Source organism: Diuraphis noxia, unplaced genomic scaffold (assembly GCF_037042655.1).
Source record: "Diuraphis noxia isolate RWA-SAM2 unplaced genomic scaffold, SU_Dnox_SAM2 contig0003, whole genome shotgun sequence".
Classification (NCBI taxonomy): domain Eukaryota; kingdom Metazoa; phylum Arthropoda; class Insecta; order Hemiptera; family Aphididae; genus Diuraphis; species Diuraphis noxia.
Window position 1 is genome coordinate 11350703 of NW_028301713.1, and position 13399 is coordinate 11364101.

Below are 13399 nucleotides of genomic sequence, written 5' to 3' on the forward strand. Positions count from 1 at the left end.
ACGCCGAGGTATTTTACTTCTAAGGATATTGGGATTGGTATTCCTTGAAATTTGAAAACAATAAATCAAAATGTAATTTCTAATCATTTCAAAAATATAAAAATGCAATAAGCATATTTAATAATTTGTTTTTGAGTTATTACATTGCACTTGTATGTTTAATTATATCGTTTTAAATTACTGCTCAACTAAGGGCCGTTCTTACAATGTCCGGTTAAGTGTCGGTTAAGACTAACCGGTAGAATTCTATCGGTTAACTCATGATAAATTCTTCCGGTTAGTGTTATCAGGCACTAACCGAGCATTGTAAGAATGGCCCTAAAAGTACAATTATTAAATCTCGTAAAGTAATTTTGTATCATTAGACAATATATCTTTAATAGCTCTACAAATTAATTATTATATTAGTTATTCTTATTACTACAAAATTTTTACAAACCCGAAAGTCACAATATTTAATATGTTTTTGATAATACTAAGTTCACATGAATATGTAGTACCTATTTTCACTGAAATTGTAAAAAATGTGCATCAAATTAAATATATTATTGTTACCAAAGAAACATATAATTACGTTGTCATGTAAAATTTCAGACAACATATCTATTAAAAATAAACACTGGTTATAAAATTTTAATCTATTTTAATTGATTTAAGACTGTTCATGATTATTATATTACCTACATAGTATAGAATTATTAAAAATGAGTATCGATGATCAAGAAAAAAATATCCAAAGAACGAAAAATGAAATTTCAAAACTCCGGAAATACATGGATTCTAAAATGAACCAAAAATTTTTGCTGCACCAACGGATGGTGACCAATTACCAGCGAATGATGGACGAGTGCGTCGTGTACGAGAAGGAATTGGAAAAGATTCGCTCGGAAAACGCACGTTACAAGTTAGTCGGACAGTGCCTGATGAACAAGGTCGTAGAACTAACCGGTTGCAAGTTCGCAAATAGTTTGACTGGATCCGGCAAAGACGACGACGAAGCAACTCACCTAAACTTGGAAGTTAGTTGTAGTAAATATATCTATATAATATTATCCTACATTTATCTTTCTAGCAAATAACCATAAAATTGTTATCGAAGAAAAATAAAAACAAGTTTTAAAAGAGTCATTTCAAATTTTCAAATAAAAAACAAAAACAAATAGATAATTTTTTAAACCTGTCTCATGTGTGTGTACAATGTACATATTATTATAGTTAATATGTTTCAATAAAATACAAAACGGTTATTTGTTTTTTAATATAAGTAAAGATGCCTTTTTATTGTGACCCCCCCCCCTCACCATTAATCCAGTGTTTTCATAAATCCAGCAGTATATACTCTCTAGTTTGATACTCTGATATCTCAATAACTATCGGACTACCGAAATTCTACTGTACTTATATATATACATACAAACACAACGAAAAACTGTTTACCACGCGAAAGCTATTTATTCTCGCGTGTATTTTGATTAAATATTCCAATAACGAAGCTAAAAAGTCCGTCTCTCCCGACCGTGTTTACAGGTGTGCAGCAACAAACTGTTGGCCGAGCTGGCGGCAAACAGGGAACAGGCCGAGGCGGCGTCCAGAAAATTGGCCAAAGCCAGAGACCGACTGGCCAACGAGACCGAGACGGAGGAGTGCTTGAAGCGGTGCGCAAACAACTTGACGGTGCTCGCCGAAGCTGACCGGACGAGGCGGGACTGCGAAGAGGCGGAGTTGCGGACGGTGGCCAAGCGACTGACGTCCGAGCTGGGGGTGGCGCGGTGCGACGCGGACCGGTTGCGAACGGCCGTGGAACAGCTGATGTCGGACGCGGAGATGGGTTGCGAACCGGTCACGCGCAGCAGCGAAGGGCTGCGCGAGGACAACATCCGGTTGCAGGCCGACCTGAGAGCCAACACGGCGGTAGAGGCCAAGCTTCGCGCCAGGATTGCCCAATTGGAGACGGCGATACAGCACACTTGCTAGCCGATCTTCGGACAGTCCTCATTGACGTACCTACATTACATCTATGATTGAAAATCAAATGGAATACAAAATACAATGATTATTGTATTCTAAAAATATAAAAAAAATTTTAATTAAATTTTCCATTTTATCATTTGATAAAATTTTTATCTTTCAACAGCATAGCCTTACTGGAAAATAATGTTCGATTTTAAATAATTAATTGCATCGATAAGCCTCAAAGATGATGAATGCAACATAATGCAGTATTGAGTTCATAGGTTTTAAATATTTTTTTCTTATTTTTACCGGGAAAATTTAGTGAAATAAAATTATAAATATTTTTAAATATCATGAATACACACGAGATAAAATTCAATGAGAATATACAATGTTCGAACCAGTCATGTTATGGAATAGTCATTTTTTGGAAACATACATTTTGGGTTGAAATATATATACATAATATAATATAATAATACATTATATATATATATATATATATATATATATATATATATATATATATATATATATATATATATATATATAATGGTATATTATATTTCATAATTTTCATCCCAAAATTTATGTTTCCAAAAAATGACTATTCCATTACATGACTGGTTCAAACATTGCATATTCTCATTGAATTTTATTTCACTAAATTTTCCCGGTAAAAATAAGAAAAAAATATTTTAAAACCTATGAACTCAATACTACATTATTTTGCATTCATCATCTTTGAGGCTAATGGATGCAATTAATTATTTAAAATCGAACATTATTTTCCAGTAAGACTATGCTGTTGAAAGATAAAAATTTTATCAATTGATAAAATGGAAAATTTAATTAAAAATTTTTTTATATTTTTAGAATACAATAATTATTGTATTTTGTATTCCATTTAATGTTCAATCATAGATTAATTAAACATAATTCCTAGCAATGGAAGGCATCCAAAGACGACCACTGCAACATAATATACCTAGTATTGGTTTCATCAGTCTCTCTACCAATAGTAACCTATTGGCTATTCCCATTTGTATTGACATTATTAAAACAGAGGATATGAATATATGATAAAAGAAATTATGCCAATGATAGGACATAGAGCTAAATTTAGGCAACCTCGAAGAATGGTACCGTAACTAATGAGGTACCTAACAATATTGGTAAGAAAAAATTAATTGTACCAATATTTACTTGATTTAAACTTTACTGTTGTGTTTTGTGCTCCTTTATTAGATAAATATTTATTAAAATATTTATGATATAAAATAATTTTATATTCTTATTCTTTGAATACCTAGGTATTAATTAAGTTGCCCAATATTATTATTATTATTTTATAGTATGGCTTGGATTTTAATGCCCTAAAAAATAAATTTAAATTTCTTATTTTAAATTCCTAAATTTTCTTATTCTCATTCAAAAATACATAAAACAAATTTGTAACAATATAAGCATCTCACAGTAAGCTTTGGAAAACATAAATATCACAGACCTCAGCTATAAATATACTTATTATTTGCTTGTCTCTAAGTTTTATAGTATGGGTACAATTCATGAGTTTTAAGTTATAACTAGGGCTCGGATTTTAAAGCATAGGTATGCTTCTTTTATTATATATGAGATAAATATTAGTTTCATGTCACCCTGGACCAATATAAAATAATTAATTTTTGTTGGGTTATTTTTAATTTTATTTTGTACTTATATACTTAATTCAATTTTAACATGCCTACTTGTTTTGTTTGTAAAGAATGCCTTTTAAGCATACAATTACTATGTAAGCATTTTACAATATGTTATCCAGATTATGATTTTTTGAATATACTTGTTACAAAAATGACTGCAATAGAACTTTTCATCTTATTAATTCATTTAAAAAACATTTAGCCACTCATAAATCTAAAAAACAGTGTTCCAAAATGAAATCACCAAGAGTTACTTGTGATGATAATTGTAGTTCTTCAATTAACAACAACTGTAGCTCTAGTACTCTTAACTTATGTAGTAATAATGGTATAGAAACATCCTACACATCTTTTGATAAAGACATCGGAAGCAATAATTGTTATATGTACAAGAAAATTATATTAGCTCATTTTTATCAAAATTATATTCAAAACCTCAGGTTCCAAGAAATGTTGTTCAAACCATTGTAGTCTGTAGATGATATGTCGCTTATTTTTATGGTATAAATCATACGTTAAGAGGACGCTACACCCGCATGTGTTGTCTCCCGGTCTCCGTCTTACAAGTGCGTAACATAGCAAAATCTGTTTAGTGCGGACAACTACTGTTCTCCCTCAATATTTATAATAGAATTTTCAAAATTTCACAACGCATAGGTAAGAACTGTAAAGTTTGAATATAATTAAAACACATAAATATTATATATCAACATCTTTATTATCGACACAATATAGAGACGTTCGCTACTTAACATCGCAACGAATACTGGTCTGGTTCAGGTTCATATAATATTATAGTGTCATATAATTATGCATGGTAGCACTCGACTGGGTCAGCCGCCGTGGTTCGCGCTACTAATGATAACCGATAATTAAATTTATCATGTACCATAAAGAATAAAGATACAACAATAACTTTATCTGTGTCATAGCGTCATTATTTTTTTGATAGCACAAACCAATAATTTTAACTTTTAAGCAATTTAATAACATAATAAAAAATAAATGTATTTTCTTAAGCTTATAACTTTAATTATATTTATTGTTATCAAAAAAAAATAACGACGCTATGCCACAGATAAAGTTCTTACCTATGCGTTGTGAAATTTTGAAAATTCTATTATAAATATTGAGGGAGAACAATTGTCCCGCGCTAAACAGATTTTGCTATGTTATGCGTTTGTAAGACGGAGACAACACATGCGGATGTGGCGTCCTCTTAAGAATTAGTGTATCTAAATAACTTTCGGATAGTGAAATTTCAAATGAATGTTTTGATCATTTTAACTCAATTTTAAAAGCTGTAGAACATCCGTTTAATGATTTAAATACAGAATATAAACGATTTAAATACATGTATTAGTACTATTCAAACAGTTGAATGTTACCAGACTAAGTATTGTGGATACAAAATAATTTAATAGCTGCTACAAAGCATCATGTCTACAACAATAATTTCTTAGGTGAGAATGAGCTAACCTATTATTACTATCGCAACAGAAACAATGTCGACAATAAAATATACTGTTTACAAAAATCAGTATGCAACTACGTCTTGTACCAAACGAATTGTCGTCACGAGCGCAACTAAAAATGTTGGTTGTAAGTGTCGTATTTTGGTTGAATTTACGAAATTTTTTTTCAGCGTACGTCAATAAGGACTGTCCGAAGATCCAATAGCAAGTGTGCTGTATCGCCGTCCCGAATTGGACAATCCTGGCGCGAAGCTTGGCCTCTACCGCCATGTTGGCTTTCAGGTCGGCCTGCAACCGGATGTTGTCCTCGCACATCCCTTCGACGCTGCGCGTGACCGGTTCTCAACCCATCGTCGCGCCACCTCCAGCTCGGACGTCAGTCGCTTGGCCACCGTCCGCAATTCCGCCTCTCCGCAGTCCAACCACGTCCGGTCAGCTTCGGCGAGAACCGTCAAGTGTTGTTTGCGCACTGTTTCAAATTCTAGATCCGTTCTCGTCGCCTGAAATACGAACAGATATTATTATTTTGTATTAAAATATATAGTTGAAGTACCCCACCTATATAGACATTATAGTGTATATATTAATTATAATGGTCGACGACTGTTCAGTAAAGTTTAACGTTTTGTTGATATATATATATTTACGGTAGGTTTCTGCGATGTATATAGCTATATTGCTATATATACATACGACTTTTCCGTACTCGCATATACATAATACATTGCAAATATTACCCTATGGATAGCATAAATATATAATGTATAGACATATATTGTTTGTAACACCGTGCCAGTTTGTATTAAACTATTTATTTTTATTTTGTTTTTTATTACGAGTATACCCGATCGTTCAGTCAGTGCAAATCGTGTGTACATACAGGTACAATATAAACATACACACGTCACAAATAATGGCGTTTTACATAAATTATGAACCCGGTGCAATATATAGATATATATTAGGTACGCATATTTTGTAAAGTGTATACTGACTCGAACCCTTTGAACCATAGAGAAAAAATAAAAATAAATAACTACAACGAAAACTCGGTATTGTCTGTCAATTTTTCATTCGCTTTTTGCATAATATAGTGTTTTATTAAAGTTTAAAATTATTCAAAAACGCGTCTGACGCATAGATTTTGTCATTTTACAAATTTCAATCGGTGTCCATTTAACTGCCACGCTATATACACTGGATATGTCCTATCTAGAAATGATGTCTGAACTATGAGCTTGATATCCATAATATTGTAAACAGGTTTTTTATTTATTTACAGTTCACAGCCACCATACACCAAAATATACTGTTGTGAGAGTATAGGTATATCTATCACATTTTACTAAATATATTATTAAAGATCAGCGGTGGTCATTAATCTTAATAGTAGGGGAGGCGCGAATTTACGGAGTTAATTCGAAGTTAGCCTCATTGTTGAGATATAGCCGCAAGGCTGGGCAAGTTAACTGATTATTTTAACTCGTTAAGTTAAGTTAATACAGAAAAATGTAAGTTAAGTTTAAAGTTAGTTTTCTTATTTATTTAACTCGTTAAAAGTTAAAAGTTAATTTGAAAAAAAAATAACTTAACTTAGTTAAAAATAAGTTAATTTTATTTTTTCATGTACAATAAATTATCATACATTTTTATCAAAGCTTAACAAATAACACAATATAATGGAAGTCTAACTATTTTCAATAAACATATGTAATTGTATTAATTACAGTAGGTACTTAGTAAGTACTACTTACATACTTCAATCAATTATAAAATCTAACAAAACAAATAAATTATTTCAATGTATTTTTTTTACCTACACGTTTTCCAAAATGATGGCTTAACTTAAAAAATTTTTTTCTTGTTGATACCCATTCAATTTGTAAATTGTAATTATTAAATTTGTTATTAGGATTTAATTAGATAAATTACACATATATAACATTTTTGTTTTATAATAATATATTATATATATATACATATTTTCTGCGAATAAGCAGAATAAAATAAAATATTATTATCTAATACTATTATTATTACTCGTAAATCGTTTCCCAAATTTTATATAGGTAGATAGTTGTACTTATACACGTTATTCTAATATCTATTGAAATTTCAAATATAGAAATAATGCAAAACACTCACATTCATATTGTAAAGTATTTGGTTATTCCCAAAATTATTATTTTTATATATATAATATACATATATGTATATATAATATCAATAAGTTATAAAAATCAAAATATAATTTTAGATATATGAAATTTATATTAGGACAAATTAATAAATTAACTCGTTCAGTTAGAAGTTGTTCAAAAAAAAAGTAACTCGTTAAATAACTTAGTTAAAAGTAACTTAACTTTTTAACTTAACTTTAACTTTTTAACTCGTTAATGCCCAGCCTTGGATATAGGTATATTTTATAAAATGTAGACACAATTTTAATTGTACAAAAAATAAAGCAACATTTATCACATGCACTACGCAGACTATTATTGTTCAGGTACACATTAAGAAATGAGATTTTACTTTTGTAAAGTGCTTTTTATGCTTTATTAATTAAGAGCAACACGAGACTGACTCAATAACCGCACGCGGCTAGCGAGCCATGTCGTGGCCACCCCTGTTATAGATACTTAGTTATACATCAGATAAACTAGTATATTTAATCTATGGTAATATCTACCTACCTATCTATCGACTAACCTACTAAAATTTGAATAATATATGATTAATAATTTATTATCATTTAATACCTAGACAGCTCAATCAAACATGATCACACAGACACAATAGGTATTTTAAATTATAATATATTTATAAATGTATGAAGTCAAATATAGATATAAGGTATAAGTTAATAAGTATAGGCCCTCATAGACAACAATTGAATAATGTTTGCCTATTATAAGATTTACAATAACATTGTGTATTAATGATTTAAATAACTAAATGTAATTTTAGGTAACTGAACATTTCTCATATTCTAAAGAAAAATTAAAAATTGTATTAACTCCGTGAACACCAATCTGATATATCAACAAATAATAAAATATATATAATGGTTATATTTGAATACTTATTTATTAATAATATATTTTAAATTATCATATTAACATTTTTTTTTTTTTTTTTTGAAATATAAAAATACCAACATTTAATCGGTATTTAACAGGAAAATATTGTAAAAACAAAAAAAAAATAATTACAATATTTAAGAAAAAAAAAATTGAATTTGTAACTAAAAAGTCAGTCTCGTAAATATTAGATTTTAACTGGCAATAGTATTAATTACGACTCTTAAGTCTCTCACTTTTCTTTCTAGTTCCAATATTGTGGATCCCCTGCAAAAACAAAAACACATTTTAAACATTTTCATTGCAATACATAAAATACACTTAGGCAGTGGCATTAATTGTCCTCAATTTCTGGTGGTGCAGAGAAATATTTTAATTTGAAACTTTCCAATACCTTAACTTCAAAAATTTCTGGCAGACATTTATTCTCTTATTGTCCTGATTGTAATTAATTATTAGTATAAAAAAAAATCCTAGTTCGACAATACTAACTTTATAGATACTTGTTTAATAAACAAAAATGGACTTATGAAAATAGAAACTGCCGGTACTCTTACAAATTTTTATAATTTTCTGGTGGTGCAAACAAATACAAACTTGCACTACAACATTTGAGATGTGGTGGTGTAAGCGCTACATTTATACCACTGCACTTATAGCATATCATAATACGTTACATTATATTAAATAGTTTACTTAAGTGTGCATACATTTCAGATAAATTTCCTTTTATAACTAGTTCTTGTTCAAGAGTTAATTTTAATGAACGGGCTCCATATAATTGTTTATATATAGATGATACTGATTCGGTTTGCACAATGTTCCATTTTTCTTTGGCTTCTTCAATACGTTTATTCATCAATTCCATCTTAGTTCTGTACGCAGCCAACAGTTCTCTTTTCTTTTTTATTGATACACTGTCAGGTGCTGCTGATACTAGTTTTAAAAGGATCGAAGAAGCTCTGAATAAAATATTAAAAAGTTTTAAAAATTATGTACATAAACAATTTAAAAGTGGTGTAGTTAATTTATAGAAACTAAAATCTTTACTTCATTATATTCTGAATAAATAAGAAGTTATCAAAACTAGTGTTGATAGAAATAGTATTTGGTATACAATTTTCTAGACATATCAAAACTCAAGCAATAAGGCCAAAGTGCCTGAAAACGTGTACTGTCGAATACAGATTTAAGAAAACAGTTTGATACTTGATAGTACTTAAAAGGATGTCAGCGCAATATCTGTTTTATTTCTTAAACCCACATGTAGCATACAGAAAACACTTCATATAAAATTGTTTTTATGATTTTTATATAACTTGAGATTTTTATTGATATGATATAAATTTTATATTTTATTAATATTTGACTTTCAAAATAAAATAAAACAATTGTAAATTCAAATGATGTCAAAATTGTTTTGAGACAATATTTAGACAAATCAATATGTCATTTCTTCAAAATTATTAATCTCTATTTAGTTTTTAATGAGTGATTTCACTCTAAAATTATACAACTTAAAAAAAATGATTCTGCGTAAAAGCATTTTATCTATGTTATGCATGGGCCAGAGCGAGAAAACAAACAGTGAACTGACATCTTTTTAAAACATACCACAAAAACCACCTCAAAATTTACCTTTGAGTGAGTTCTTCTTGTTTGTTATTAATTTCATCTAACTTTTCAGCTTTGTTTTCTACGTCAGCTTGTAATTTTTGTCTGGCTTCTTCCAATCGCTGCATCTCTTGTAATTGCCTATCCTTTGCTTTAGCTAGCATGCGCACTCTCCGTTCAATTTCTTCAGAAACTATTTTGTGATTATTTAATGTACCTCTTCGCATGTTTATAGTTTGTAAAACCGTCTGAAAAAATTGTGAAAAAATTAGCTATCTTGTGTAAAAATAAATAAATATTGCAATGATATATATTAAGTAAAAGTAATATTTACCTGTACTATAATCTCATTGGGAACATCTGGCCCTAATTTCAGAATAGTATTTTTGGTGCCATTTTCTTTTTGCAGTAGTGCAGATATGAAAGAGCTGAAGTCGTCCTTGCCAACCTACAAAATAAAACAAATAATAATCAATCATCATTAATCTATACAATAATCATACATAATTTAAGTGTAAGATTTTGTAGGTATTTAAAAACATTGAAACAAAGAAGCAAACAATTTGATTAGTTTTATCTTAATTTTTATTGTGATAATAATATGATATTGTAAATGTACTATCTTACGTTTTCAGAATTGTCCACTTGATCTTCAGAACCGGCGTTGTTCTCTTTCATATACTGCATATTAGCAATTGATAGTTTATTGTAATTGAAATTCGGAACAGCTTGAGTTACGACTTCGCCGTTGCTCAACAAAGTGACTAATAAGTCTGTCGGAAAGCTTAAGACGGCAAACCCTTTGATAGGTTTCGTTTTGCCGTTCATAAGACCCGTGCAGATGTAATATTCTACAAAACTTTGCCCTTGTATGTCGGGCGACCCGCGGAAGTCATCTGAAACGTATATGTGTAATTTAGTAAACATTTATTTTAATTTAATTAAAACTATTTTATCCTATACAGATGTATTAACTATAGGTAAATTTAAATTAATAAATAGAAATATATCAATCAATACGCCAATGTGGCAATGTCAATTTAAACCTGATGATTATACTTATAAATTGTGTCGTATATGTATACATATAATAAATGTTTATTTTTGGAAACAAGTTGTGTTGCGGTAATAGACCTTATAATAGCCTTTAGAACTGAAGAAGAAAGTTTATTTTGGTGGCAGTATTGTGATAAACAGTTCCCACCCGTTCCTACAGGTTTTTTAACAGGAAAAAAAAAGTTTATTTTAGCATAGTACAGGATTAAAGGGGGGAAATGCAAAATTCACCAAACCTATACTTGTTATTATTGGCTATTATAAATGATAATAAATTAAGTACTATACCAATGCTGGATTTTGAAAATTCATCCAACAACTCCGTTAGCGGTACGGTGACTGAGTGTACACCGGTGTTGTGCAAACACCAATATCTGGACGTAACAGCTGGATCTCTTTTCAAATGTATCGTGTTGGAGCTGTCGTATTCGCCATTGTCCTCAATGTTCAAGCCCAACTCCAATTCGATAGTTTCGATTATGTGCAAACTGTATTCTTGTTGGTAATCACTGGGCTCGTATTCATCGTTGTTCTAGAAAACGAATGATATAGAGAGTTCCTGATATCAGTGGCGTAAATTGGGTGGTGCAAGCTTATATTTTTGCACCACCAGAAAATAAAAAAATTTGTAGAGGTACCTATAGTTTCTATTTTCAAAAGCATATATTAGTTAATTAAACAAGTATCTGTAAATATATTTTAATTGGCATCTAAAGTATTAGAATAAAATCATAACAATTTCCAAACTATTTTTAGTTAGAACTTCATAAACATTTTAGGTTCTGAGCAGAGCGATGAATGTTATCATTTTACAGTGATGTGTTTTTATTTTTTTGTGTCTGTGTAAGTTAATTTAAAACAAATGACTATAGCATTTTATATACACGATACAATTTTCAAAATATTTTGAATTGTTTTGAAATGTTTACAGACATTTACTGCAGTTTCCAATTTGTTTAGTTTTTTTTTGTATGAAAGTCAATAACATTTTATTTGTTGGGTAAAAAAGATTGACAATTTAATAGAAAGCTCCTAACGTATTGTTACTAAGGCAGATGAAAAATATTAAAAAATACGCAGTCACCATTTTTTTTTATAAGCATTTCAAGTCTTCAAGATCAAATTTTGAAAAAAAAAATAACCGTAGATTTGACTGATAAATACATGCTTGAAACTTATACCGAGTGATTTTTTTATCATTGAACACTCATTATTTCAAAAATTATTAATGTTTTTGGAAATATTTTTTTTACAATGTTTCAAGTTGTTTCGCTTGTCTAAACTTTAAATGCTTATAACTGATTAACTACTCGTCCTAAATTCTTAAATTTTTTTGAATCAAAACACTTAGAAAAATATTCCGCTTTGGAATATGAAATTAAAACTCTAAGTTGTCATTCAAAAAAGTAAAATACTTAAAAAATGATAAGGGTAAAAAAATTTTAAAATATAATTTTTTAATAAAAACGTTGGTTTTTTTAACAACTTGAAACTATGTAAAAAAATATTTTCAAAAACATTAATAATTTTTGAAATAATGAGAGTTCGATCATAAAAAATCGGGTAAGTCGTGGATGTCGCTCTGCTGTACAGTAGGTTACTGTAATGGATGGGATTAAATTTGAATGCAATGATAAGCATCATTGTATACGAAAAACGATTCTGAACGGAGATGATTTGTCAGTCAAGGATACCTATATTATATTTAAATATTGTCATATATTCTATTTTGAAACAAATAAATTATTTAAATAATGAATAAGGCATGGTTAATCAATTTTTCCAAAAACATTGCATGTAGTTATCACAATTCATAATACTTTATATTATCATAGATATACATGTACCTGGTTTGAGGATAAATCGTTATCATTACGCGATTTCATAAAAATTTAAAACTCAAACGCTCAAAACATTTTTCCTATAATGACACTTCAAATTTTCTCTATAGCTATTTGAAGAAAAACTTATGGAAAACTTTGTGTTAAATTTTATAACTTTAGATATAAATACAAACAATATTATGAGTTTTGAACTACAAAATAATTTGCAAATATTCATGGTTTTGATGAATTTTTGTCAATATTTGAAATTCAAATGCTAATAAAAATTTAATTTGAATTTCCGGTGGTCATTTTTTTTGTGATAAAGATTGAAAATTTTTTATGGAATCTTGTATTAAATTTTCAAATCATAGATTTAAAAAGAAAATTTTTTATGAATTTCTAGCTTAAAACAATTTGCGAATTTTTGTGATTATTACGTATTATGTCAAAATTCAAAATTTGAATGCTTATAAAAAAAAATTGTGACTATGAATTTATTTTATTTTTCAACTGCTATTGTAACAATATATTAAGAGCCTTATATTAAATCTTCAATATTTTATACCCAAAAAATTAATTTTTATCGATATTAATTTTTTTTTAAAGCGGGTAAGTCGTGGATGTCGCTCTGCTGTACAGTAGGTTACTGTAATGGATAGGATTAAATTTGAATGCAATGATAGGTATCATTGTAT

The 13399-nt window shown here is 29.1% G+C and overlaps 2 protein-coding genes and 1 long non-coding RNA gene across 3 annotated transcripts in view; 2 read left to right on the forward strand and 1 right to left on the reverse strand.

Annotated features, from left to right (window-relative positions):
- Positions 1-243: 243 nt before the first annotated feature.
- On the forward strand, positions 244-2384 carry LOC149056727 (uncharacterized). The gene is made up of 2 exons (XM_089222827.1): positions 244-1019; positions 1528-2384. Exons 1-2 carry the CDS (start codon positions 705-707, stop codon positions 1972-1974), a joined length of 762 nt encoding a protein of 253 aa, XP_089078953.1. The 5' UTR covers positions 244-704; the 3' UTR covers positions 1975-2384.
- Positions 2385-4710: 2326 nt separating this feature from the next.
- LOC149056728 (uncharacterized) lies at positions 4711-5948 on the forward strand. Its single transcript, XR_016190853.1, has 2 exons — positions 4711-5116; positions 5299-5948. It is a non-coding gene; the product is annotated as an uncharacterized LOC149056728 (long non-coding RNA).
- Positions 5949-8179: 2231 nt separating this feature from the next.
- Positions 8180-13399, reverse strand: part of mbo (Nuclear pore complex protein Nup88) — a 42989-nt gene continuing 37769 nt past the window's right edge. Inside the window, exons 5-10 of the mRNA XM_015511733.2 lie at positions 11167-11410; positions 10450-10718; positions 10157-10270; positions 9847-10070; positions 8919-9170; positions 8180-8475 (exon numbers count right to left, since the gene is read on the reverse strand). Coding sequence (XP_015367219.1) covers positions 8403-8475; positions 8919-9170; positions 9847-10070; positions 10157-10270; positions 10450-10718; positions 11167-11410 — 1176 coding nt within the window. The 3' untranslated portion in view covers positions 8180-8402. The remainder of the gene's footprint in view (positions 8476-8918; positions 9171-9846; positions 10071-10156; positions 10271-10449; positions 10719-11166; positions 11411-13399) is intronic.